This window comes from Gopherus flavomarginatus, chromosome 13 (assembly GCF_025201925.1).
Source record: "Gopherus flavomarginatus isolate rGopFla2 chromosome 13, rGopFla2.mat.asm, whole genome shotgun sequence".
In the NCBI taxonomy this organism is placed as follows: Eukaryota; Metazoa; Chordata; order Testudines; family Testudinidae; genus Gopherus; species Gopherus flavomarginatus.
Window position 1 is genome coordinate 15247499 of NC_066629.1, and position 24919 is coordinate 15272417.

Genomic DNA, 24919 nt, shown 5'->3' on the forward strand with positions numbered 1-24919 from the left:
TGGGTCTCCAGAACGTTTCAAAGGGATGTGTGGCAGCTCCTGTCCCACAGGGCTGACTGGACTCGCCTCCCTGTTCCAGGCACTGCAACTTCTTGGGTCCCAGCACCACTCAAGTTTGGCCCAGCCGTCATAATGATGGGAGCCTGGGTAGGCCAAATTTGAGTGAGTGGCTCTGCAACATCATCAGCCAGGTCACAGCTCCACTCACACAAATTTGGTCCAATCAGAGTGCCGGGAACAAAACTGAGGAGGGGTACAGCCAAAGGGATTGCACTGCATGGATCGGAGAGCAAAGCCCAGTCAGCTCCATAGCACAGGAGCTGCAGGAGCCACCTTTGTGGAGTGAGTGCCAGGCAGAATGCAAGCCCCAGCTCCCACATACACACGCACCAGGGACAGGACCTGACCAAAACCACAACAGGGCTTCCAACCCCAAACTATTTGCTGGGTCGCAACAGGCCATAAACATTTACAAATGGATCCTGAGCCACAAAAAGGTGAAGAATCACTGGCCTAGAAGGTTTTACTCTAAGAACTCAGCAATTGTCACCTACCAGGGCAGACTTAGCTGCAACAGGGCCTAGAGGAAGACGATCCCTCAAACCGCTGGGTCCCAGACCATCCCTGGCTTTCAAAATTGTCAGGCACACCTCAGAAGCAAACAGGACACCAGGACAAAGACAAGGACAGATGATTTCCCCAGCTTCTTTCCTTGGTTTTCGAGTGGGTAGCAGCCCTCAGCAATAGCTGCAGCTTCTAAGCAGTTTGAAGGTAGTCCTGAATAGATTACTTGGCAACAGTGTAACCTATTTGCAATGCATGCAAGGGCTAATGGAGCATTACTAGGGGGTATTCTTTTACCAGCAGTATATTGTAGAGATAGGCCAATATGCAGATCTGGATTCAAACATTACCAAAGCTCATGAGAATTGGAATGGCAGATTCTGCTTAGGGACCATATCTAGTGTATTGGGCTGTAGTGTAGTGTGTTAGTTGTGTGTCTCATTGGTGTAAGGGTGCCATAGAATAACACTGTGTTATAGCTACTAGGAATCCAGGCCCAATTTTCCACTCATTTACAGCAATGTAAATCAGGAGTCACTCTGCTGATGTCAATACAGTTACGGCACTGTAAAACAAAACGCAAATCAAGTGCCTCGCCTAGGCACTCTTGGGCCTTATAAAAATAACAGCGTTTCAGGGTGTTATAGAGGAGAGAGATTGATAATGGAATTTTATTTGGTAGCCCTGGGTTCGCTGATATCAAAGAGAGCCCTGCACTGCAGTTGAAGGTTAATACCTAGAAGTACCTCAGTGGCCCAGGGCCCATTTCCCCATCACAAATTAACACTATGAAGTCCTGGTTGAATAGATACCTTGTGGCTTTAGATTGTACTTCCTCTGACAAAAAACTCAGCCACTGCTAATGATGTGCAAAAGGAAGTCATTACCAGTAACAACCTCAAAATGAAAAGCATGGCAGAGGAATTGGATTGCTTTACAAATGGACTCCTCTCCCAGTGGGATTGCCCAGACTTGGGTGTAATGACATTAAGGAGCTCGGATCTATGGAAATTAATTACTCTTGTCTCAGGAGACAGTGCCGTATCTGCTGTTAAACCCAAAAGATGGAGCTGGAAGAGCCCTTCCCACTGGGGCTAGGGCTGGGCAGACGTCAGAGTGCGCCAAGGTTTGACTAAAGCATTCAGAATCCAGGTGGCTTTCTATATGGCTCATGTGTAGAGTGGTGGGGAGACATCTCACCAGAACAGGGTGTCCTGATATAATGCAGTGTGTATCTCTAGTTTGGGGCCTTTGCTAAAACTACCCAGGAATGAGCTTATGCTCAAATAAATTTGTTAGTCTCTAAGGTGCCACAAGTACTCCTGTTCTCTTTGCCCAGGAATGGTCATCCTTGTGATTTACATGAGAAGAACTCTTGTTATTAGGAACTGAATGAAGGTCCTCAATTTAGAATATTGCATAGACAAATGAACAATACTTGGTCCCTGTTAATGTAACTGGATCCCTTTTTTTTGCTGGCTATGTGAATTATTTCCTGATATACTGCTTTTGCTTGACATGGGTGGCATTCTAAGCTAGTGCAGTGACAAAGTTAGCCCTGTTACAGCTGACTGCTAGGTACAGTATTTATACAGGTGGCCTGATATTTGGAGATGAGGCTAGAACCTGTCAGTGGTAGATGGGTTGATGTTGGAAAAACCAGACCTAATGAAAAGAGCACTGCAGACAGGCATATTAATAATTAGCTTACTTTTGGTTTACATGGAAGCTTATTGAATACAAAATTGCTCCAGTTAGACTAGATGGGAAGAGCTGCTAGTCCTCATTTCTACAGTCACATTTCAGAGAACTATAAAAATGACACCTCCATAGGGCTCAATGGTTATGGTTTCTCAATCACTGCAGAGCAATTCGCTCCGTTTAAAGGGAGAGCAAAAAACATTGGTTGGGATTTTTAAAAACCAAAGAATTTAGAGACGTGGCTCCTACTGAAAGTCAATGGGAGCAGAGGACCAAATGTTAAAGGTATTTAGATGCCTGAAGAAGCAGTTAAAGACCCAGTAGGATTTTCAAAAGCACCTAGGCACCTAACTCCTATTGATTTCAGTGGGAGACAGGCATTTTTGAAAATCCCACTGGGCACCTATCTGCATCTTCAAAAAAGAACAGGAGTACTTTTGGCACCTTAAAGACTAACAAATTTATTTGAGCATAAGCTTTCATGGGCTACAGCCCACCTTCATCAGATGCAAGCCCACGAAAGTTTATGCTCAAATACATTTGTTAGTCTCTAAGGTGCCACAAGTACTCCTGTTCTTTTTGCGGATACAGACTAACACGGCTGCTGCTCTGAAACCTATCTGCGTCTTAAGCACCTAAATACTTCTGAGGATCTAGGCCTGAGTATGTACCACCCTGATCCTGCTTTTAAAATCCCACCCCATTATTTCTAACTGCCAGTGGTACCTACTCAATCTGGGATCCGAGAGCAATGCTGGGTTCTTTCCCTCTCATGCATGGCTGTCAGCACTAGAAGTGCAGCAGGCCAAATTGTGCCCTTGTTATCACCTGTGTTATCCTATTAGCCTGCCCGGGGGCGGGGAGGGGACAGATGTAGCTAATTAGAACTAAACCATTGTATTGATAATGCAGAAGAAGGAATAGACTGCAGCTCACTCTCCCAGAACTGGGTTGGTTCTGCATTGGCTGGCATGGGTACAAATTAGTGGCAGTTTAGTCCCTGCAAGAGAGACATAGTGGCTGAGGTAATATCTTTTATTGGACCGACATCTCTTGGTGAAAGAGACAAGCTTTCCAGCTGCACTGAGCAATTCTTCAGGTCACTGCAATCAACAACATATCTGAATATACACCCACCGGGTGAGGAAGAAGGTAATATTGATTTAGTTATTTTTTCAAAGCACTTCAGGACTGATTTTCAAAGATATTTAGGTGCCTAAAGATGCCCATTGGCACTTAATGGGGTTTTCAAAAACACCGAAGCAGGTTAGGCACCTCCCTGCCACTGAAAGTCAATGAGACTTGGATGCCTATCTTTGAGATGATTTTGAAAATACCAGTAGGTGCCTAGCTGAATTTTTAAGATCCTAAATACCTTTGACAATCAGGCCCTTCAAGCCTGACCACTGTACCATATAAATGGCTAGAGGTATAAGCACATAACTAGAACTGGTCAAAAAATAATGAATATTTTTTCATCAACATTTTGTGGAGAAAATGTTTATTGCAATTGCCAAAAGTTTCAACCAGCTGTAGGGGAAAAAAATTAACCACTAATTCCCACTCACCCTCCAGTTTTCATCCCTGCCACATTTCCATCGGACACACTCGCTTGCTGTAGCATTAGTCCTATCTAAAGCAGCATCATGTAGATCAGTATGTGTGCCTTGGCACTACTGGCTCCAGAGCTTTGAAAACACCTGAGAAAGGTTCAGTTCTGGGGAGACCTGTGTTGATTATTTCCTGAGTGAAATGACTGCAGCAGGGGCTAAATCAATACAAGTAACACGCTTTCCAGCATCCAGTGCTGCTTTTATGGGCATCTTGAAAGCCACAGAATCACTTATACTCAGTACCAGCTTAATGAATTGGGCACAGCAATGACTTTAGGGAATTAATTCTCCCTTGCCTTATCTTAAAGGTATACTTGTCAAGATTGGTTAGTCCAAATTTGACTTGCAAGAGAAGAAAATGGGAAGGAATCTGTTTGTAAAGTCCATACAATTTTGCTTTCAATGCTCTTTCTTTCTTTCTCTCTTCCCCACCACATAGTAACAAAAATCCAAAGCTGGTCGCCCCAGTCCACTGACAGAATTAGGCCTGCCTGTTGTGAGCTGTAAACATGAATGTGTCACTGACCTCTTCATTGCTTAATAGAAGAGAGAGAGTATGAAGCAATGCTGCCAGAGACTAAAAAGCAGTCGAAAGCCAATCCCCCACGTGCAGTCAGATTCATCTGAGTTGTGAGATGAACGACTTGGCTGATTCAATTAGATACCATTAGAGAGCCCAGCTTTTTCCCCTTAAGCCTTCATTCCCTATGATGAAGGAGCCTGCGTATCTTTATAAGTCTTTCTGGCTGAGTCTTGCTTCCCTCACGTTTTTTATCCTCCTCTCCTCCTTTGCTGACAATTAACCAAAGATTGATTTATCAATATAGCTACCTTGCAAACCTCATTCTGTGCCTACCAGGCGTTGTCGTCTTAGTGTCTGCGCAATGTGCCTCAGATGGCTCGTGACCAGGATTCATCTCCAAATTTGGTCCGCTGATTGGATCATTAGCTTCCGCGGTCCAGGTACTGACGGGGAACGCAACATGAATGCTGATCCATGCCCCTTTGTCTACCGGTACTGTTGCCTTAATATGATGCTAGGTGATCACTGGACATTCAGGAGGCATCTTATTTCACCACTGGTGTTCACTGATTTTCTTTGACTCCCCCCTACCCTTACATTAAATAGACAGTTGGAGATAATCCAGTAACCCAATACCCTATTAACACATGGTTTCAAAAGGCCAGAACTATACTTAGACATAGTTGGAAGGAAGATGGTCTAATGGTTAGAGCAATTGGCTGTGATTTGGGACTCCTGGGTTTTATTCCTCATGTTGTTGCAGTGTGAACTTGGGCAAATCACACCCTTTCTGCATCCCAGTTCATCCATTTTTAAAAAGGATAGAATAATATTCCCCTCCTGCCAAGGTAGAACAGTGTGAAATAATCACAATGAAGCTTGAAATTTGAGGGATTTGCATTTCAGTCTGATGTCCTGAAAGTAATCAAACTTTGCATGCAAAATGCAGTAAAATTAGTGCTAGCTTGTTGGTTGCTTTTGCTTATCCAAAGGATCATTTTCATTCTTAAAAATGAGTATCAGTAAAAAGGGCATCATAGTACCTTCCTCTCACAAAGTGGGTATTGTGATGTAAACTAATTCATATTTGTAGTTGTCTTTGACATCCCTGGCTTCGAGGTGTGGGAATGAAGTAGAACTAGATTACCACTGAGTTGCCCTGAAAGGAGTGCTCTTGCTGAACTATTTTAGGTGCTTGTTAAGGGCTTTCCCTTTGCCCTTCCCCTGGTCCTTGCAACACAGACAGAAAGCAGAAGACTGGAAGTCCTAAGTGCAGGCAATGTAATGTTTATTCCAAGCAAGCATATCTATAGCTCTGACAGCACAGAGCCTTTCCTCCCAGTGTCTCAGCTCCCCCCTCCTTAGCAGGCATAATTATACCTGTAGTGCCTGCCCTTGGTCCCACTCCTTACAGTTTATGGTCATGTTCCATTTTGGAAGGTCTTGAGTCAGGGGGCTTTGCTATCACCTCTTTTGTATCCCATGGGAGGGGTAAGGAGAGAGGTCGTGCTTCAGTCAGGGACAGCATTTCTTTGGCTTTTAATGTTTCTTTTACCTCCTTCCCCCCATCCCCTCGCCCCTCCTGACTACTTGCTTGACTAGGCTCGAGATAGGAGTCAAGGCAATCGTATATTAAATTCCCACCAAAACCAGCGACACTTCAGCTCTATCTCTTATCTTTTCTCGTACTAAGCCCATCTGTCTGGGCAGAAGCAACACACAATTCTTTGTTCTTTGTTTACACATATTAATAAGAATATAAAAATATTAAAAGTTAAATGGGCAAACAAGACCCAAAATTGGATCTCAGGCAAATATACAGGCCTGACTACTACATTATCATCGCTAACATGCCTAATGATGCTTACATGGCTCCCTTTATCATAGTATCTGAGCATCTCCCCATCTTTAAAATACATCCAATACCACTGGGAGGTAGGATAGTATGATGATCCCCCTTTTACCGATAGGGAACTGAGAGCCTAAGGCCCAGATCCGCAAAGGTATTTAGGCACCTAACTTCCATTGATTTCAATGGGAGTAAAGTACCTAAATAAATGTTGACAATCTAGGACTATGTGATTTACCATGTCACAGAAGTGACATCTGTGACAGAGCAGAGGATTAAACCCAGGTCTGTCACCTAACCCCTGACCCATCCTTGCTCTCTCACAGAGCAACACCTTTCAGTGCAATTGAAATTTCAGTTCATTTGTTCCTTTGACAGATCCAAGGATCTGATCTTAGAGGCGATATGTCAACCTTGTGCCACCGCTCCCTGAAACATAGCAAGGCAAGAAATGATTGATTAAATGATATAGTAGAGCATCAGTAATTTAATAAAATGGAGTCATAATATAAAGAAGCGAATATGATCTCTCTCTCTCTCTCTCTCTAGTTTGCCACATTTGCTGTCTGTGTAAAGTTTTTTGCATGTTCCATTTCATTGCCTACATTAGGCCATTACCTCTTTTGACTTTCCAACAACCAGGAGCATTCCCATGCCTGGAGAGCATTCAGAAAAATTAAAATTTCAAAGTCTTCCCCTCTGGCATGAAAATCAAAGTGAATCAAGTAAGAACGTGTCCTCCTCCAAAGAAGATGCGCAAAAATAATTGGAGGACCATGCTCCCACCTTCTAATATTCCTTTTGAAGTCAGAGGAACAATATTGGTTTTGTCATAGGCCAGGTTGTTCCTTGGACTAATTAGTGTAAATGGCTCAGCACTTTCTACAACCATTTGAGCGATACTTCAGCATCTTTGATGCTAATTTAAGGAAGTGTATTGCTTAATTAGAATAATAGGTTTTTAAATATTGATAACTATTCCCTGCCACCATAGCTAGTCATCAGTGTCCATTTCCACACCATCTTCTCTCTCCATGCTTTGTCTATTCCCACTGTAGGTGAAATTCACCCCGAGGACTTAAATGGCAGATTGGCCTTGCGCTAGCCCTCTGAACAGGGTCAATTTCACTCTGCGTATGTGTAAAAAGACTTTGTCATTAATTTGCTGTACAGGAAAAAGAGAGGAATGGACAGAGCTGGGAAATTCATTCAGTATGTGTGTGGGGGGGGATTACCACTAATGCCTGAGTCTTCATTGTAAAAAGAGCCTATCTAGCATCGCAAGCATAGAATTAGCATCCACATGACATCACATAACAGCTTAGAGCTCAGTGTGATGCTCTGTACCTCGGGGGAGCAACCCAACGATTGCGTGGTATCCAGTGCAAAGTTTTGTCATGTTGGGTGTCTTCAGAAGGCTCATGATGCACTGACCATTGTTGTTACAGTAATGTTATAGTAAGGTTATAGATTATAATTTCATGTATGTAGTTATGAGACTGAAAATGTATCCTCGTGGCTTAAAGTAAGCCCAGACAAAACTCTCCAAGAGCTGAGAGGCAGTTCACACCTCATCAGGGCATGTATGGGACAAACCCAGTCCAGCTTCACAGGAACAAAGGACACTGACCTAGGCAGCAACAAAAAATCTGTTGGACTCTCGAAGGAGTCACCCCCCCTTCCTTTGGTCAGATGAGGTAATGCTCACCTGACTCTGAAGCGAGGGGGCAAATCCAAGAGGGAAGAAAGAACATGATAAAAGGGAGAGATGTTTGCCATGCTCTTCCTCTCTCTTTCCACCTACATCTACAGACACCACATCAAGCAATTGAAGCACCGATCAAAGGGCAGAGCCTGGCTGAAGAGCAACCAGCCAGCCTGTGGTGAGAAACATCTAAGTTTGTAAGGGCACTGAAAGTGTTAAGATCAGCTTAGAATGCATTTTGCTTTTATTTCATTTGACCAAATCCAACTGGTTATGCTTTGACTTATAATCACTTAAAATCGATCTTTATAGTTAATAAATGTGTTTGTTTATTCTATCTGAAGCAGTGTTTGGTTTGAAGTGTGTCAGAGGCTCCCCTTGGGATAACAAGCCTGATACATATTGATTTCTTTGTTAAATTGATCAACTCAGATAAGCTTGCAGTGTCCAGCAGGCATAACTGGGCACAGAGGTTCCGAGGGTTGTGTCTGGGACCAGAGATATTGGCTAGTAGTGTCATTCGGTTGCACAATCCAAGGAGCAGCTTACATGCCAGATGCTGTGTGTGAACAGCCCAGGAGTGGGGGTTCTCACAGCAGAGCAAGGTAAGGCTGGCTCCCAGAGTCAAGGATTGGAGTGACTTAGCAGATCACCGGTCTAGATAACACCAGAGGGGAATGTCACAGTCAGCTCTATGGCATTTAAATAAAAAAAAGTTAATTTTATGCTGGTGAAAAATGTTGGCTTGACAGCCCTAGAGGCTGGATGTTTATATCCACTGAGCAGGTCTAGGCAAGTGGCAATAGTGAAAGCTTTCCCTACCACCATCCTGTTGATATGCTTCAAATTAAACTTCTTAATCTAGGGTACTGCTAGTTAATTCTCCATGATCCATTCAATACTTGTCCTCTGTAATGAAATTGCCAACAAGGTTGCTATCTGCGATGGTATGTTTGGTACAGCATCTATGTCCTCCAACAGCTAGACTAAAACCATCAACTAATCTGTAGCCAACCTAATGCCCATGAGATAGCAGCAATGTTGGCTGTTGCTGAATGGAGCTGGATTTGAACTGTGACCTAATAATTATATAAAAGCCTGTCACTCGTGAGCAATCTCCTGCAGAATTTTTCTTTTCTTAGCAATGTAACAGAGCCAGAGGCTTCTATTTTAGCTGCATAATCAGTGGTATTGCAATCAGTGAAAGGTTCTGAAGTCCGCAGCCCCCATTGAGTACCTAGTGGAAAAAACAGACTTCTTTCTGAGGGAGCCATCAAGATTCCCTTTCTTCTCTGCATATTAACATTCTCCCTTCTTTGAAATAGTGTGAGCAGCTTGATTCTGACTGATTTTGATGTCAAGAAAGTGTTGTCTTGGTACAGTTCCCTGACACCTATTTTACACACCAATTGCTTCTCCGTGACTTTCTCTGCTTTTGAATGTAATGAAAGAAACCTGTCTTCATTCATTTATTGGAAGCCAGAAATCCAGCAGTTTATAAAACAAAGCATGTATGGCTGCCCCATGTAGGAACATTCTCCATCCCTGACTTTAATACTCTGAAGTCGGACTCCAGCCCAATTGACTAAAACTTCACCTCTGAGGATTGCAGGACAGTGCACTTAAAAATTTAAACCTCTATGAAAGTTTTATTACAGAACTTGAAACTGAGGAATACTCTTCTGGCTTCTAGCTTTGCTACAAGCCTGAGACAGAGCACAGCCTCTTTGTAAAGGTGATGCATCTGGGCCCGTTTTATGCAAAATTTATTCAGGTTTCAGCTTAGTTTCAATTTTATTTGTACTGAAACTCAGGCTGGTGACTGCAGAGAGCCAAAAGATCCAAAGTTTACATCTGAGAAGCCTGAAATCTGAGGTTTTCCCATTTCATTTCAAATTGTCTAAAATTGACTGATTTTGCAGTTAAAAATTAAGCATACTTTTTTTCATTTTAAAATAAGACCATTTGTGAACCATTTCCATGGAAAATGTGGTCATATGTTCCAGAAAAATAAATAAAATTAGGAAGTATTTTTTTTCTGAAACTTATTCCAGATGAAAATGGATTTTCCCACATTTTGAATCTTTCATGCATTTGATCAAAGCATTTTTTTCATTAAAGTTTTCTCATTGAAATGAAATTTCTCGGTCACAAAATGCCCAAAAACAAAATTAAAGAGGGCAAAAAAATTACGTTCTCAAAGCTTTACTAGAAACTTCTTAGATCCAAAAGTTCATAGTTACCCTCCATTTTGAGAACAAGGGCTAGGAAACTATCCTTCTGGGATTTCCCCCCCATGGAATTCTGGAAGTTTGACACCTTCCACAATTCCTCTGCATGCTCAAAAGGCCTTTTGAAATCTCGCAAGAGCTAGTGCTTCAAGCAACTGTACTGGGGGCTATGGCATATCTACTTAGAAAGCAGTGATACTTTAGAGGTGACTACAACAGTGGCAAACTGGCTGTGGTCCTTGTCTACGGTGAACACAGTGCATTGTGGGTAATCATGCTGGTGAAGGTTTAGGTCTTTATTACAAATAAGGCCCATGAAGTGTAACTGCTGATTTCTACTAATAACCACTGCAGAATTGGAAAGAGACTGGTCCTGTGAGCTACACTGCCCATTGCAGAGTTGGATTCTGAATGTTCAGCATGCACAGGGCCGAGGACGCATTGTGTGAGAGCGGAAAGCAGCTGCACCCCATTCTCTTAATGAAAATAAGGCTTATTGTTTTCAGCACCTTCACCATCATCTTCTTTCAACTAGAGGCAATAATTAGCTAGGGCCATTATAGACACATTAATTAGCCAGGCTGGAGAGCAGCACTTAAGGGAACATGCAGCCGTGAGAATGCTGTTGTTTGCTGTGTGGTGTAGAGGTTGCCAGGCAGTCTGTCCCCATGCAATTAAATTCCGATGCACATGTGCAAAAATAGGAATATCTGAATGAGATTATGGAGTGATTGCAAGTTATCTTTTTGTGCTGGCTCTGTGTACCCCTAGGGTTACAAAAAGCAGCTACTGCAGGAAGCCGGCAGTATGCAGTCCTTGGTGGATGAACGGTTTCCACTGTTCCTGTCTTAAATGAATACTTACAACAGGAGATAAATGTGATTGTTTCTGTGGAGCTCAGGATCAGGATGAGGTATTCCCCCAGATAAAGGAGCTATTCCAAGACCTTGATTGCAAGGCAAAAGTTCCTTTTACATGTCTGAGGCTTACTCTCTCTGGTAGTAAGAGGGGCACTCCCTTCTGATCTGATCATAAGCGAACTAGGGAAATGTGGTCTAGATGAAATTACTATAAGGTGGGTGCACAACTGGTTAAAAGATCAAACTCAAAGCATAGTTATCAATGGTCAAACTGGGAAGACGTACCAAGTGGTCCCACAGAGGTCAGTCCTGAGTCTGGTACTGCTCAATATTTTCATTAATGACTTGGATAATGCAATGGAGTGTATGCTTATAAAATCTGTAGATGACACCAAGCTGGGAGGGGTTACAAGCACTTTGGAGGACAGGATTAGAATTTAAAACAACCTTGAAAAATTGGTCTGAAATCAACAAGATGAAATTCAATAAAGACAAGTACAAAGTACATGCGCTGAGGAAGGAAAAAACAAATGCACAACAAAATGGGGAATAACTGGCTAGGTGGTCGTACTGCTGAAAAGGATCTGGGAGTTATAGTGGATCACAAATTGCATATAAATCAACACTGTGATGCAGTTGCAAAAAAGGCTAATAATCTGGGTTCCAATAAGGGGGGAGAGCTAGCTCATTGATTTGAGCACTGGCCTGCTAAACCCAGGGTTGTGAGTTCAGTCCTTGAGAGGGCCACTTAGGGATCTGGGGCAAAAATCTGTTGGATGATTTAGTTGGGGATTGGTCCTGTTTTGAGCAGGGCATTGGACTAGATGACCTCCTGAGGTCCCTTCCAACCCTGATAGTCTATGATTCTAACAGAGTGTTGAATGTAAGACATAGGACGTGTAATTGTCCCACTTTACTCAGTACTCATAAGGACTCAGCTGCAGTACTGTGTCCAATTCTGGGCACCACACTTTAGAAAAGATGAGGACAAATTGGAGACAGTCCACAGGAGAGCAACAAAAATGATCAAAGGTTTAGAAAACATGACATATGAGGAAAGGTTAAAAAAAACTGGGCATGGTTAGCCTTGAGAAAAGAACATTGTGGGGGACCTGAGAACAGTCTTTAAATACAGTGAGGGCTGTTATGGAGAAGAAGTTGATCATTGTCCTCCCTATGTCCATTGAAGGTCGGAAAAGAAGTAATGGGCTTAATCTGCAGCACAAGCAATTTAGGTTAGATATTAGCAAAATCTTTCAAACTATAAGGGTAGCTAAGGTCTGGAATAGGCTTCCAAGGAAGGCTATGGCATCCCCATCCTTGGAAGATTCTAAGAACAGGTTGGACAAACACCTGCCAGGGATAGTCTAGGCTTACTTTGTCCAGGCTTAGCACAGGGGGCTGGCCTAGATGACCTCTTGTGATCCTTTGAGCCTACATTTCTGTGATTCAAAGAGCTCCGAGATTTTATTATAGAACACAGTGCATCTGCTCAGCAGTGGGAAAGCCATACTAGGAGATGTGTCATCCACTAATAGTGCCTAATCCTGCGTGGAACAAAATGCCCTTTTCTCCCACTACCATTTCTGGGCTTTTTGAGCACTAAGCAGCTTGGCGAAAGCATTTAGGTACTTCAGCGAATTCTAGTTATGTCTGAGGAGCAGCATTGCTCATTTTAGATCCAATTTCAGCCCTCTAAGGCTCAGATTCTCAAGAGTAATTATGTACCTAACTCTCATTGAAATCAAAATCCAGCATGATGTGGTAGATATGTAAAAGGCACCTGTGAGCCAGTCCTGGCATCTCAAATATGTACCACCGGGTTTTAAAATGGCTCTCAACAAAACCTCTCACCAAGGGATAAGGAGGGTAGGTAGAAGCTAATGTTATCTAGTGGGGACGAGGGAGCAATCCACATCTCTTAGAGAAGACCATGTCGGTACTCAGCAGCATGACAGGACCTGAGAGCTACGTAAGTCTTCAGCTGCTGTATGCCAACCTGGAATAAGGGAATGAATGTCAAGCACTGTCTATCCTTGATGGTGCAGTGTGGTAGCATCTATGTCTGGGCACTCGCTGGCTTGCCCATAAGAAGCTTGTTACTAGAGATCTGCAGACTGTTTTGTATAAAACAAGGGCAGCCATGTTCCTGAGTGGTTGCCCAGATCTCAAACAGACCCTCTCCTCAAAGCTTAAAACAGTTGGGATAACTTTCCTTCTCCCTTATTTTATTTTTCACAGCAGCACTCTGCACTTCCTGGTTCCTGCCAGTCCAGGAAGCAGAAGTGCCAGAACACTGTGACTAACACTGTACTTGTTGTTCCTGCCTGGAAGCAAGTAATTCTGGAAATCTCCTTGAAAAGAACTGTGTGAGAAATTTCCAGACCTATTTTGCAGCCCAAAGTGTTACATTCTTCCCTCAAGCACAGACAGCAGCCATATACTACTGGCCTGAATGCCTTTTGTTTTGGTTAAGGAAAGCAACAAAAAAGAACGAAAGTAAAGTATCCAGGCAAGAGCTGTGTGTGTGACTCTAGGAGAGTGTGTGCGTGCCCTTTAACAGCTTGCAGCAGCTGTGAGAACAAAATGTGCAGACAGGCACAGTTACTACCAAGGAAGGCTATTCCGGTAGCTAGTACTAGCTCGGGAGACTCAGGTTGAGTTTTTTGCCCCACTACGAATTTCCTCTGTGACCTTAGGCAAGTCAGTTAGCCTCTCTGTGCCTCAGTTTCCCACTTGTATGATAGTAACATTACACTTGCCTCCCTCCAAGGAGAGTTGTGAAGATAAATATATTAGAGATTGTGAGGTGCTCAGATACTACGGTAGTTGGGACCATATAAGTTCCTATGGTACATTTCAAATGTAAAAGTGCAGTGTGCAGAAAATGAAGGCAGCATTGTCATAACTGTATCCACTACACCAGGGATCGGCAACCTTTGGCCTATGGCCTGCCAGGGAAAGCCCCTGGCAGGCTGGGCCGGTTTGTTTACGTATAGCATCTGCAGGTTTGGCCGATTGCAGCTCCCACTGGCCGCAGTTTGCTGTCCCAGGACAATGGGGGTTGTGAGAAGCAGCATGGGCTGAGGGATGAGCTGGCCACCCTTCCCGCAGCCCCCATTGGCCTGGGACAGCAAACCGTGGCCAGTGGGAGCCGCAATCGGCCAAACCTGCAGACACTTCAGGCTTTCTCTGGCGGGCTGCATTCCAAAAGTTGCCAATCCTTGCACTACACAGATCAGAGTGCACATCTGAAACCAGCATCTGCACTGATCTGCTAAGGTTTTTTCCACTGCTAGATATTGCCAGCTACAGAGGCCTTGGCTACACTGGCGCTTTACAGCGCTGCAACTTTCTCTCTCAGGGGTGTGAAAAAACACACCCCTAAGCGCAGCAAGTTACAGCGCTGCAAAGCACCAGTGTAAACAGTGCCGCAGTGCTGGGAGCGCGGCTCCCAGTGCTGCAAGCTAATCTCCATGGGGAGGTGGAGTACATGCAGCGCTGGGAGAGCTCTCTCCCAGCGCTGGCGCCACGACCACACTCGCACTTCAAAGCACTGCCGCGGGAGCGCTCCCACAGCAGCGCTTTGGAGTTTCGAGTGTAGCCAAGCCCCAAGGCAGTTTAAGATCACGCTCTTTTTTTTTTTTTTTTTTTTTTTTTAGGCTGGCCAAATTTGTCCCTGATGTAACTAAGCTTTAACCTCACTGAATTCAGCGGAATTACACCAGCAATGCCTCAGCCCCTAAGAGTTTATACAGAAAAGGCAGGCCCTGTTTCAGTTGTATATGCCCATGACTGACCTACTAATTGCCATAATGGTCTCATGTTTGAAGTACAGATCTGGAATTCAGGGGACGTAGTTTCATTCACTGGCTCTGTCATTGACTTGCTATGTGGCAAATTCATTTCACTTCTCCATGCCTCAGTTTCCACAGATCATAATGCTACTTGGGAGGGAAAGGGGATAGCTAATGTTTGCACAGCTCTTATGAGGCCCAAATTGAAGTTACCAAGCATTACTACATAATATAAGGTACTATCACCTGCCATAGTGGTGCTCCCTCCACAATGGTAGACTGGGGTATGGGGCATCCCCTGAGAAGGCCCCCTGGAAATACTTGTGTGAGCAGAGCAAGTTGAGTCTCCCTCTGCCTATATAATCTGCCTGGATCTACAAATCTTTCTCCTTCACTGCTAACCTCTGTGGTTGTGGGTACCTCTCTAGCTCCCTCATTTGCAGTCAATTCCATCTTTCAGTACAGGGACTCGGCATATATTCTACCCAGTGGCCGTACTCCTCTCTGGCTGCATTCCAGGCCAGGGGCTGAAACCAATCCATGGATGAAGGGAAAGAAAACCAACAGGGAATACCCACAAATAAAACAGTACGGATGGGGTCCTGATGGACAGGCACAGCTCAGTCATGTTAATGTGAATTTCACAGCCGCCTCCAAAGGAGAAGGACCCTTAAGGCTGTGAGAGGAGATAATGATAGCCAAGGCTCTTCTCAGCTCTGGGAGACGAGGTACCTTATGTCTGGCCACACCTGAGCTCGACAGGATGAGAACATTTCCTAACCCAATTTGTTTGTCCTCTGTTGTTCCCAGGTGTTAGAGGACATATGGTATATTTCTTCCTGAATCATAAATGCCCCGGCGCTAACATTTTCCCCCATCACAGCCTTCATCTTATGGTAATGTCGTTTGGGCTGTGAGAATGAGATTGGGGAGCTTTGGCTTGGAAATGAATTGAATAGATGTTTTGATCTCATTCCACGCAGGCCTCTCACGCACCAATGAGAGTGTCGGGATGTCAAACTTTCCACATCTCCCTGGAATGAATTCCAGAAGCGTGACCCATGTAAACCAAACAAAAGGCAAATATTTGGGACAGAATTCAGCCTTGCAATAGGCAGGTGATTTCACTTATTCCAAGACTGAATTTTTGCCCTTGAAAGGGTTTTCTTCAGACTTCCCCAAAATATATGAATATGTAAAATAAGCAGTCGTCCTTGGGCTGAGTACAAGCTTGACAAATCTCAGTTTCATTCAGTGGAAATCCTCCCGTGGGCTTTGGCTCCTATAGCTAGCTAGCTCCAGGCACCCAGTGCCTAGCACACGTAGGTGCCACAGTGGAATGGCAGAGCAGGTGTAGCTGCAGGTGAGTTGAGTTTGATCAGGGAGAACTAGAATTGCAGGGGGCTATGTAGGTCTGACCTGAGGGACTTCAACAGAGCAGTCGGGGGAACCAAAGTTAGATTAACAAGGTGCTCTATAAGCCAGGCCTGATGTGTTTTGGCAGAGCCAGGGGGAGTTCAGGGCTGGAACACTGCAGGTCAGGGATGAGGTGTATTTGCAGGGATGGTGTGATCCTAGACTGGACTAACCAGAAGGTCAAGACTGACCTGCGTCAGCAGAGCAGTGAGGGGAGAGGGGAATCTAGCACGGGGCCATGCCAGAACCACTCCGGCCTACTTCTTAGTGCCATCAAACCTCATCCCCCTGTAAGACCCAGGTTCAGGATTGCAAACATCCCATCTGTCTGCAGAAGCTGCAATGGGGCCATCCAGCTCCCTGTGTTTGAATACTCGGCTTTTTGTGCTACAGCCTCTTCTGAGGCTTGTTAAGAGAAGACCCTTTCCATGTCCCAGAGCCAGCAGGTATGGAAATCTACCAAAGCACTTGTAAATAGCAGCAGAATAGCATGGGCACACAACAGAGCATTGCATTTAATATGCCTTTTTCTCCTGTCCTGATGCAGGGATGACTTGCCAGGCCCGGAGCTCCTATATGGACACAGAGGTGCTATGGGGACACCGCTTCACTCCCGTCCTCACCCTCGAGAAAGACTTTTACGAAGTCGACTACAACAGCTTCCACTGCACCTACGAAACCAACACCCCCACATGCTGTGCCAAGGAGCTGGCCCAGTCTTTCCAAGAGGGCCGGCTCCTCCGCCACCTCTCCAGCGCCACCCTCCTGAGTGGGGGCGAGGAAGCAGAAACAGCAAAAGAGGAACAGGAGGCTGAAGAGGAAGGAAGGGAGGTGGCTGGGCTGAATGGAGCCAATGGAACAGCAGGAGAGGTGAAGGCAGATATGTCTGTATAACACGTGGATCTGTACTGGACAATAAATAATACATATGCTCCTACTGGAGAAACAGTGGGATGCAGTGGTTAGGGTACTAGCCTGGCAGTCAAGACACATGGGTTTTATTCCCAGCTCTGTTACCCACCTTTGGGTAGCCTTGGACAAGTCACTCCATTGCCCTGTGCCTCAGTTTCTCCCATCTGTAAAACCAGAGTAATGGTACTTTATCCACATTTGCAAAGCATTTTGAAGTCTATGGACAAGACATGCTAGATAAGTGGTGTTATTACTGTTGAAGTTCCCCCACAGATTGCTCTGGAAGAGACTCCTTGGTTGGTCAAAATTATTTCCCTTTCAGAGGGTATTTAAAAAGAGAAAACATAAAACAATCTAACAATCTCCCATCTCAGTAAGAAGAATGTAGTTTCGTACCTTCACTTAATTTACAAGTCAATGCATTGTAGACATTATTACTGCTAAATTAAAAGAGAGGGGGAAAAAATCCCTTCTTGTATCCAGCTTCCTAGTGATTGCACATGGTGTTTTAGAGTTTTCCTCTTGAACTGTGTCCACTATGATTCATTTCCGACAAGCTGAAAAATCTAACAGTGGGATGACGGGTCTCTCTTCTGAGATAAATCAGGCATTTTCCACTCTAGCTTTGTGTTGTGGCCTCTTTATCACATGCATCCTACTGGTCAGGCTTTCTCCCCAGACTGGTACAGTGCCATCTCTGGTGTAATTGTTTTGGACAGCCATGCTGCTCAGTGCTTGTCATCATGGGATGTTTAGATCTTGCCCATGATAATGGGTTTTGGACCTGCATGTCCCAGGTTCAATCTCCACTTTTGATCCATGGCAATGAGTTTCCAGGTCCCTCTCTAAAGTCTGGTCTATTTAGAGGATAAAAGCATACTACTGCTACCAGTTAAGATGTGTCCCTTTTACTTATCGATTTCAGTGGAGATATTCCAGATTTACAGAACTGTAACAGAATAGAATCTGAATACGTGTTGCTTCTGTGAGCAAATGGGGTGGGGAGGAGGAAACAGGGCTATCTACACAGTTCCATGGTTTTGACAAAGGGGGTGTGAATTGTAGCATACATTCTCATTCTATGCTGTAACTCCCCTGTGCGTATGCTATGGGCACAGACTAACAGGTAGCTCGTTCCCATTAACTTAGTCCTGTTTAAAGATGGCAACATAAAGGCAAACTAGGTATCTTGTAGTTCGCACCTGCAGCGTACACACAGGGGAGTTACAACATGCTAGTGTGTGCTGCAAGTCAGCCCCCACTCCCCTCCATAGTCCAAACTGCTGGGCCATGTAGGTATAACTTTAATCTGTATTTCTGTGCCCACCTGGCATTGATGCTGGGTTTATATGTAATTACTGGGTTCAGCAGAAGCAGCTTTGATAGAACTGAAATCATTGGGATTGCATCCACTTACAACAGCTCTGAATTTGGTCCATGAGGCTTTAGAAATTAAACACATGCACACACACAAATCTGTTTTACATAATCTCTGGAGTGATAACCAGAAAGCTGACCATGAAGTGGATCCAGTTAGGGGCGGAGCTGTGCCAAAGGTGACCTTGTTATTCTGCTTCACTGTATGCAAAGTTCTCTGCTTTTCTTTAAACCAAATGTTTTAATGCTGTTTTTCTTTACTGTTTCTTTAGACAATGGGAATTTGCTTTCACATAAATACAGCCATATAGTGAAGCCAGTGCAAACACATGGGCCCTGATTCTCAACGGTATTTAGGGCTTACAATGGAAATTAGGAGCCTAAACACCTTTGAGGATCTGGGTCATGAGTTGAAATCCTGGCTCCACCAAAGACAACGGCAAAACCCATGTTGACTTCACCCTTAATGTAGGCACACTGCACTGGTTCAGAATGGGGCTCACGTGAGTGTGACTTACCTCAGTAAGCTGCATTCTTTATCACAGGTTCAATGTGTCCATATTAGGTGGCTTCACCAGTTTAACTACATCCAGGTATTTCCACTGATATAAAGAGGTATTTCCCTCAGAAAAAGAGCCCTAACTGGACGATCAGAGCCAGTGTCCTAGCACTCGCAAGCCACACCATCCCAGGGTGTTCATGAAGGACTCTTCAGTAACGTCTCAGTGGGCTCACCATTGACCTACCACTTACATCTCCCAGTATAGAAGGAATGCTTTGTTTTGGAGATCAGTTATCCCCAAGTTAAATAGCTCCTGAAGCCCCTGGAAGTTCTTGGTCATGACTACTGTAGGAGCAGGGTTGGGCTCTAGTTCCACGAAGCAGGACAGAAAAAGACTAAACCCACTAGGGGACAGGGGAAAGCTGCTTACATCTAAGAAATAATTATCTGTGAAAATTGTTTTCCAGGAGCCTTCAGTCCATGTCTCAAGTGCACTCCTGATGTCAGGGAGAATAATGGAAAGTGAAACCAGAGCTGATCTTTGCAAGGCAGAGGTAATTTCAGACCTTCGCAGAGGAGCAGTTAAGCTCTGCATGACGAACTGACCTGTCCAGTTTAATTCAGCATTCAAATCATGGGAAGCTGGGGCTTCCCGTGTGATTATAGGGATGGGGAGCTGCAAAGATTGCACTGAGGTTTGATCCTGAGGCCTCAGCTCAAGCTGATTTCTGTTCTATACCCTCCTGAGATAAACAGACCAGTTCATAAAGGGCCCGTCCCAGGCAGTGTGGAGCTTATTCTTCCACTCTGGGATAATGACCATCACTTGGTCCCCTGTGCCATATACCAGACCTTCTGTTTCCCTAGGGCCTAGGTTTGGTTCTCCCTGGCCGAGCTCAGTGAGCTTTTCCCAGATAGTACAATGGTCCACCACTGATTCTCCAGCAGGAGAGGCCTTCCCCGCCCATTTGTCCCTCATCAAGTCCAGGGGTCCCCTCATTCTCCTTCCATGCAGCAGCTCGTAAGGAGATAACCCTGTGGGTTTCTGGGGCTCAGTGTCCTGGAAAACTGCTTTTGAAAATAGTGTCAAACCTGCAAATCATGCATCGTATGCTGTTAGGATTCTTCCTAAAATCATGCACTCAACACCATCGACCACAAAGGGCTGGTCTGCGCTTAAAATGTAGATTAACAAAGCTATGTCTGTTCCAGCCTAAACCCTGGTGTAGAATAAGCTAGGACAGCAGAAGAATACTTCCATCAACCTAGCTACTGTCACCTGGAGAGGTGGATTCCTACAACGATGGGAAAACCCCTTCTGGCAGTGTAGGAAGTGTCTACACTACGATTCTACAGCAGCATACCTGTGGCACCATAGCCTTGCCCCTGTAGCGTCCATAGTGTAGACAAGCCCTGAAGCTGGTTAAATGTAGCATTGTGCCCAATGATGGCATAACTCTACCTCAGAATGCATTGGCCTTTCAGCATGTCTGATGACACAAGCATCTTAATTTCCCTGCTATTCAGCAAGGTCCTTAGATGATTGATTTGCGTGGTCCTACTCATGGGTTTCAAATTAAGCACATGCTTAAGTACCTTGCTGAACTGGTGCCCCAAGCCTCATCAGTGTGATTTCTGCTATTAGAGAGCTTCTTTGATTCCTATACTGGAAAAAAAAATACCATTCTGTGGTTTTCTGTGTACCTTTAATAAGTTCCATTAAGCTGATGAGATATATAAGAACTACTGAGACAATAGATTTATAATAGACCTATCTAAAGCAGGCCAAACTTTCACACTTGAACACAATAGAAATAAGTACATCTACCTATCTAACCCCATACACTCCATCTATCTATCTAATCTGTCTATCTGTCTAGGAACTAAAGTAGTCCTTGTCAATGTAGTATCTGCAAACCACTCCCTTATGCCAGTGTAATTCCATTGGCTTGAGAGGAGTTATTCAGGAATTGCAGTCATTGCAGAGAGAGCAGAATATGATCTATTGACATCACTGAGATTTACACTGAACTCTTTGGGATCGGGACTGTCTCTCACTATGCGTTTGTACAGCATCAGCGCAACAGGGTCCTGGTCTCATTTGAGACCTCTAGGTGCTGCTGTAATTCAAACAATGAATGATGATAATACTAATTTGAGCAAGAATTGTAAGATCAGGTCCTAATTGTAGTAGAAGAAATATTATCAACACCCTCTTGTTGGCCTCAAACCAGCTTTGTGTATATTTTGGCATGTTCAATAATGTGCACAAATGAAAGCATCCTCTTCTGAATGCTCTCCCATCCTTTGCTATTTAAGAGTCAAGTTTTGCTCTGTTACACTAGTACAAATCTGGAGTGACTCATTGGAGCCACTCCAGATTTACCTGGCCCTGGCATAACCTACCGCAGAACTCGGCCTTGACTTTATATAACAAAAGACTAGTGGCCAATTCTCCTCTAGCTTACATCAGTCAGAGTGTGGAGTCATTCCCAATTTTGTCATCATGCATGAGATCAGACTCAGGGCCCTCTATATTTGTCATCCTTTCACTGGCCTTGAAATGGGAACTGCTACCACTTTTATAAATGGATTGAAAGCTCATCTAGTTTCTCTGTAACTTAATTAAATATCCTCTCCATCATCTGCCAAACTGCTGCTTAATACATTCTGGCAACAATCCTCCCTTCCATGAATTGTAGCAGATATGGCTGGCAATGCAGGAGGCTTATCATGTGATATTAATTACTAAAGCATAAATAACATTCTCCCTTATCTCAGTTTCATAATTCAGTGTTTCTGATGGAAATAAATTCATAATAATAAATGAGAGATAACAGCAAGGGGGTAGATCTGGGTCTAAAAATGAATGACAGCTCTTACGATGGCTGGAAGCTGAAGCTAGACAAATTCAAATTAGAAATCACAAGATTTACAAAGGGATCTCTCAAAACTGGGTGACTAGGCAACATAATGGCAGATGAAATTCAATACTGATAAATGCAAAATAACACACATTGGAAAACATAATCCCAGCTATACATATAAAACGATGGGGTCTAAATTAGCTGTTACCACTCAAGAAAGAGATCTTGGAGTCATTGTGGATAGTTCTCTGAAAACATCTACTCAATGTGCAGCAGCAGTCAAAAAAGCGAACAGAAGGTTGCAAATCATTAGGAAAGGGATAGATAATAAGACGGAAAATATCATATTGCCTCTATATAAATCCATGATATGCCTACATCTTGAATACTGCATGCAGACTTGGTCTTCCCACCTCAAAAAAAGATATATTAGATTGGAAAAGGTACAACAAAATTTATTAGGGGTATGGAACAGCTTCCATATGAGAAGAGATTAGTAAGACTGGGACTTTTCAGCTTGGAAAAGAGATGACTACAGAAGTCTATAAAATCATGACATGCACCTTAGATACTGTCCTAAAAGGTACCTACAACCCAGAAATGCTTGCACACACCAAAGCTCTGCGTTGGCATTTGCCAAGTAGCTAATTATTCATAGACATACCAAGCTACCCACATTGTAGGTGCAACAACCAAGTTTTTGCACACAAATTACTCAAATTACAAAGTGTATTTATGTATGCCGTGGTGGTGCAGCCCTGGTGGTGCCAGAAGAGCTCTGTTTAAGCCTGAAAGCTTGTCTCTCTCACCAACAAAAATTGGTTCTCTCTCTAAAGTTTATTTAGATATTTCCATCTTGCTCAAGTGTAAAAGTTTGGCCTGCTTTAGATAGGTCTATTATAAATCTATTGTCTCAGTAGTTCTTATATATCTCATCAGCTTAATGGAACCTATTAAAAGTACAGAGAAAACTACAGAATGGTATTTTTTATTGGATAGATATAGATGGTGTGTATGGGGGTAGATTAGATCAGGGGTCCCCAACGTGGTGCACCCACATCTAAATGCACCCACATCCTGGCTGGCGGTTGAGCATCCACCGATATGCCACTGAATTTCTGCAGAAATTCAGCAACATTTCAGCAGATGCTCAACCGCTGCCACGGTCCTTCATCTGGCCCCCACCAGACGAAAAGGTTGGGGACCACTGGATTAGATAATGATGGTAACCAAGGCGAATAATGTTACTCCAAATGAATATACACTGGTGTAACTGAGTGCAAAATTTGGCCCAATGAGATGACTCACGTGAGTAAAAACTATGGACCAAATCCTGAGCTCCTTTACATCAGTATAAACCAGTAAAAATGAGGCCTTATTCATGTGAGGAGAGGATTGTACAATTATGTTGTTCTATTCACATGCTATTTGAATGTCAGCCCACCTTTGGGCACTGGCAAAAGGGAAAGTCAGGAAGATCTCTGCACATAAATGAGATGGTCATTTGCTAATGTCCAGGTTACTAGTCAGTCTAACTAACCCCTGGAATGACAGGACTAGCTCAGCACACACAGCAGATGGATAGCCACATTAGCACTTCTGACAGTGATTGGGGGCAGGTGCAGCACTCAGCAGAAAGCTGAGCCTTTAAATTAGCGCTATGCAAACACACAGGGAAGAAACTGCCTTGCCTGAGCCACTGGTAAAGTAGCACAGACCTAAATAAACAAGTTTCCATTTGCCAAGAGAAATGGCAATGTTCAGAAGCTCCTGAATGAAGCTGTATAGAGTGCATCCAAAGCAATGGCCCTAGGAGCAAGGATGGGCTCATGAGCAAAAGGCAGCACAATTGCTAGTGGTTTATTGAGGATCTATTGAATTTAACTGAATCTCATTTAACATTGAAAAGAAAGAATTGTAACACAAGGTGAATCCAAACCTAAACTGCTCCATTCTTTGACTCTCAGATTTTTTATTGAAATACGTATATAGTTCCTACCAATTGTGAAACCCACACTGGAATATTAAATAGCCTGATTCTTTTTTTCAGTGATGCTGGTCCCACTGCAATTCCATTGATTTCAGTGACATTAGTCCTGATTCACCCCTGGGTGCAGTGGTGCAAAATCAGATTCTCTGGGAGAAATCCTGGCCCTATTGAGCTCAATGGGAGTTTTGCCATTGACATCATTGCGGCCAAGATTCCATCTTATATTGGCCAAGGAGCACCTTCCTCTGTTAAAAACATATCATTGTTTATTTCAGATGTTTGTAGGGTTTGTTTTTATGTTGTCTGTCAGGTTACCCAGCTCTGTCGATTCACCTCAGTTCTGAGCTGCAACACTCTCTGTTCTTCCAGTCTTGGCTCCACACACAGCTCTACCAGTGCTCCTCAATCCTGACCTACTGCACTCACCGCTATGCTGGTCCTGCTCCCTTTCCACCCGTAATAGCTCTGCCAATGCTCCTCATGACTGACTTGCCGCATCTTCTGATATTCCAATTTTGTGTCCTCAGACAGCTCTGCCAATGCACCTCACTCTGACCTGTAGCACCTCCAGCAGTTTCTCCTCAGGAGAATATTAACCAGCTCAAATGATGTGGTGTTTTAGTAACATGAACAAATAGGGCCAAATCCTCAAAGGTATTCAGACTCCTAACTTCCAGTGATTTCAACGAGAGAAGGGGGATGAGGTATTATCTTTCATTGGACAAACTTCTTTTGGTAAGCGAGACAAGCTTTTGAGCTTATAGAGAGCTCTTTGAAAGTTAGGAGCCGAAATACTTTTGAGGATCTGGACCATAGCCATTAGGCTAAGAAACCACCAAACTCATTGTATTTGTGGCCTAAAGCATTTTGAGGTTCTGGTCACAAATGAGAGGCACTAATAACTTATTCAAAAATTTGCTCACATTTGCTTGTCTTTGTCCACAAGTTGCCACTTTGATTTAGCTTTTGCATACTTAAACTGTTACAGAACCCCAAGCTAATGAAACATTCC

At 43.8% G+C, this 24919-nt stretch overlaps 1 protein-coding gene across 1 annotated transcript in view; it reads left to right on the plus strand.

Moving 5' to 3' along the window:
- The window catches only part of KCNJ5 (potassium inwardly rectifying channel subfamily J member 5), a 36170-nt gene that overhangs the window by 11126 nt on the left and 125 nt on the right, over positions 1-24919 (plus strand). Inside the window, exons 3-4 of the mRNA XM_050921774.1 lie at positions 16807-17129; positions 19518-19604. Coding sequence (XP_050777731.1) covers positions 16807-17129; positions 19518-19604 — 410 coding nt within the window. The remainder of the gene's footprint in view (positions 1-16806; positions 17130-19517; positions 19605-24919) is intronic.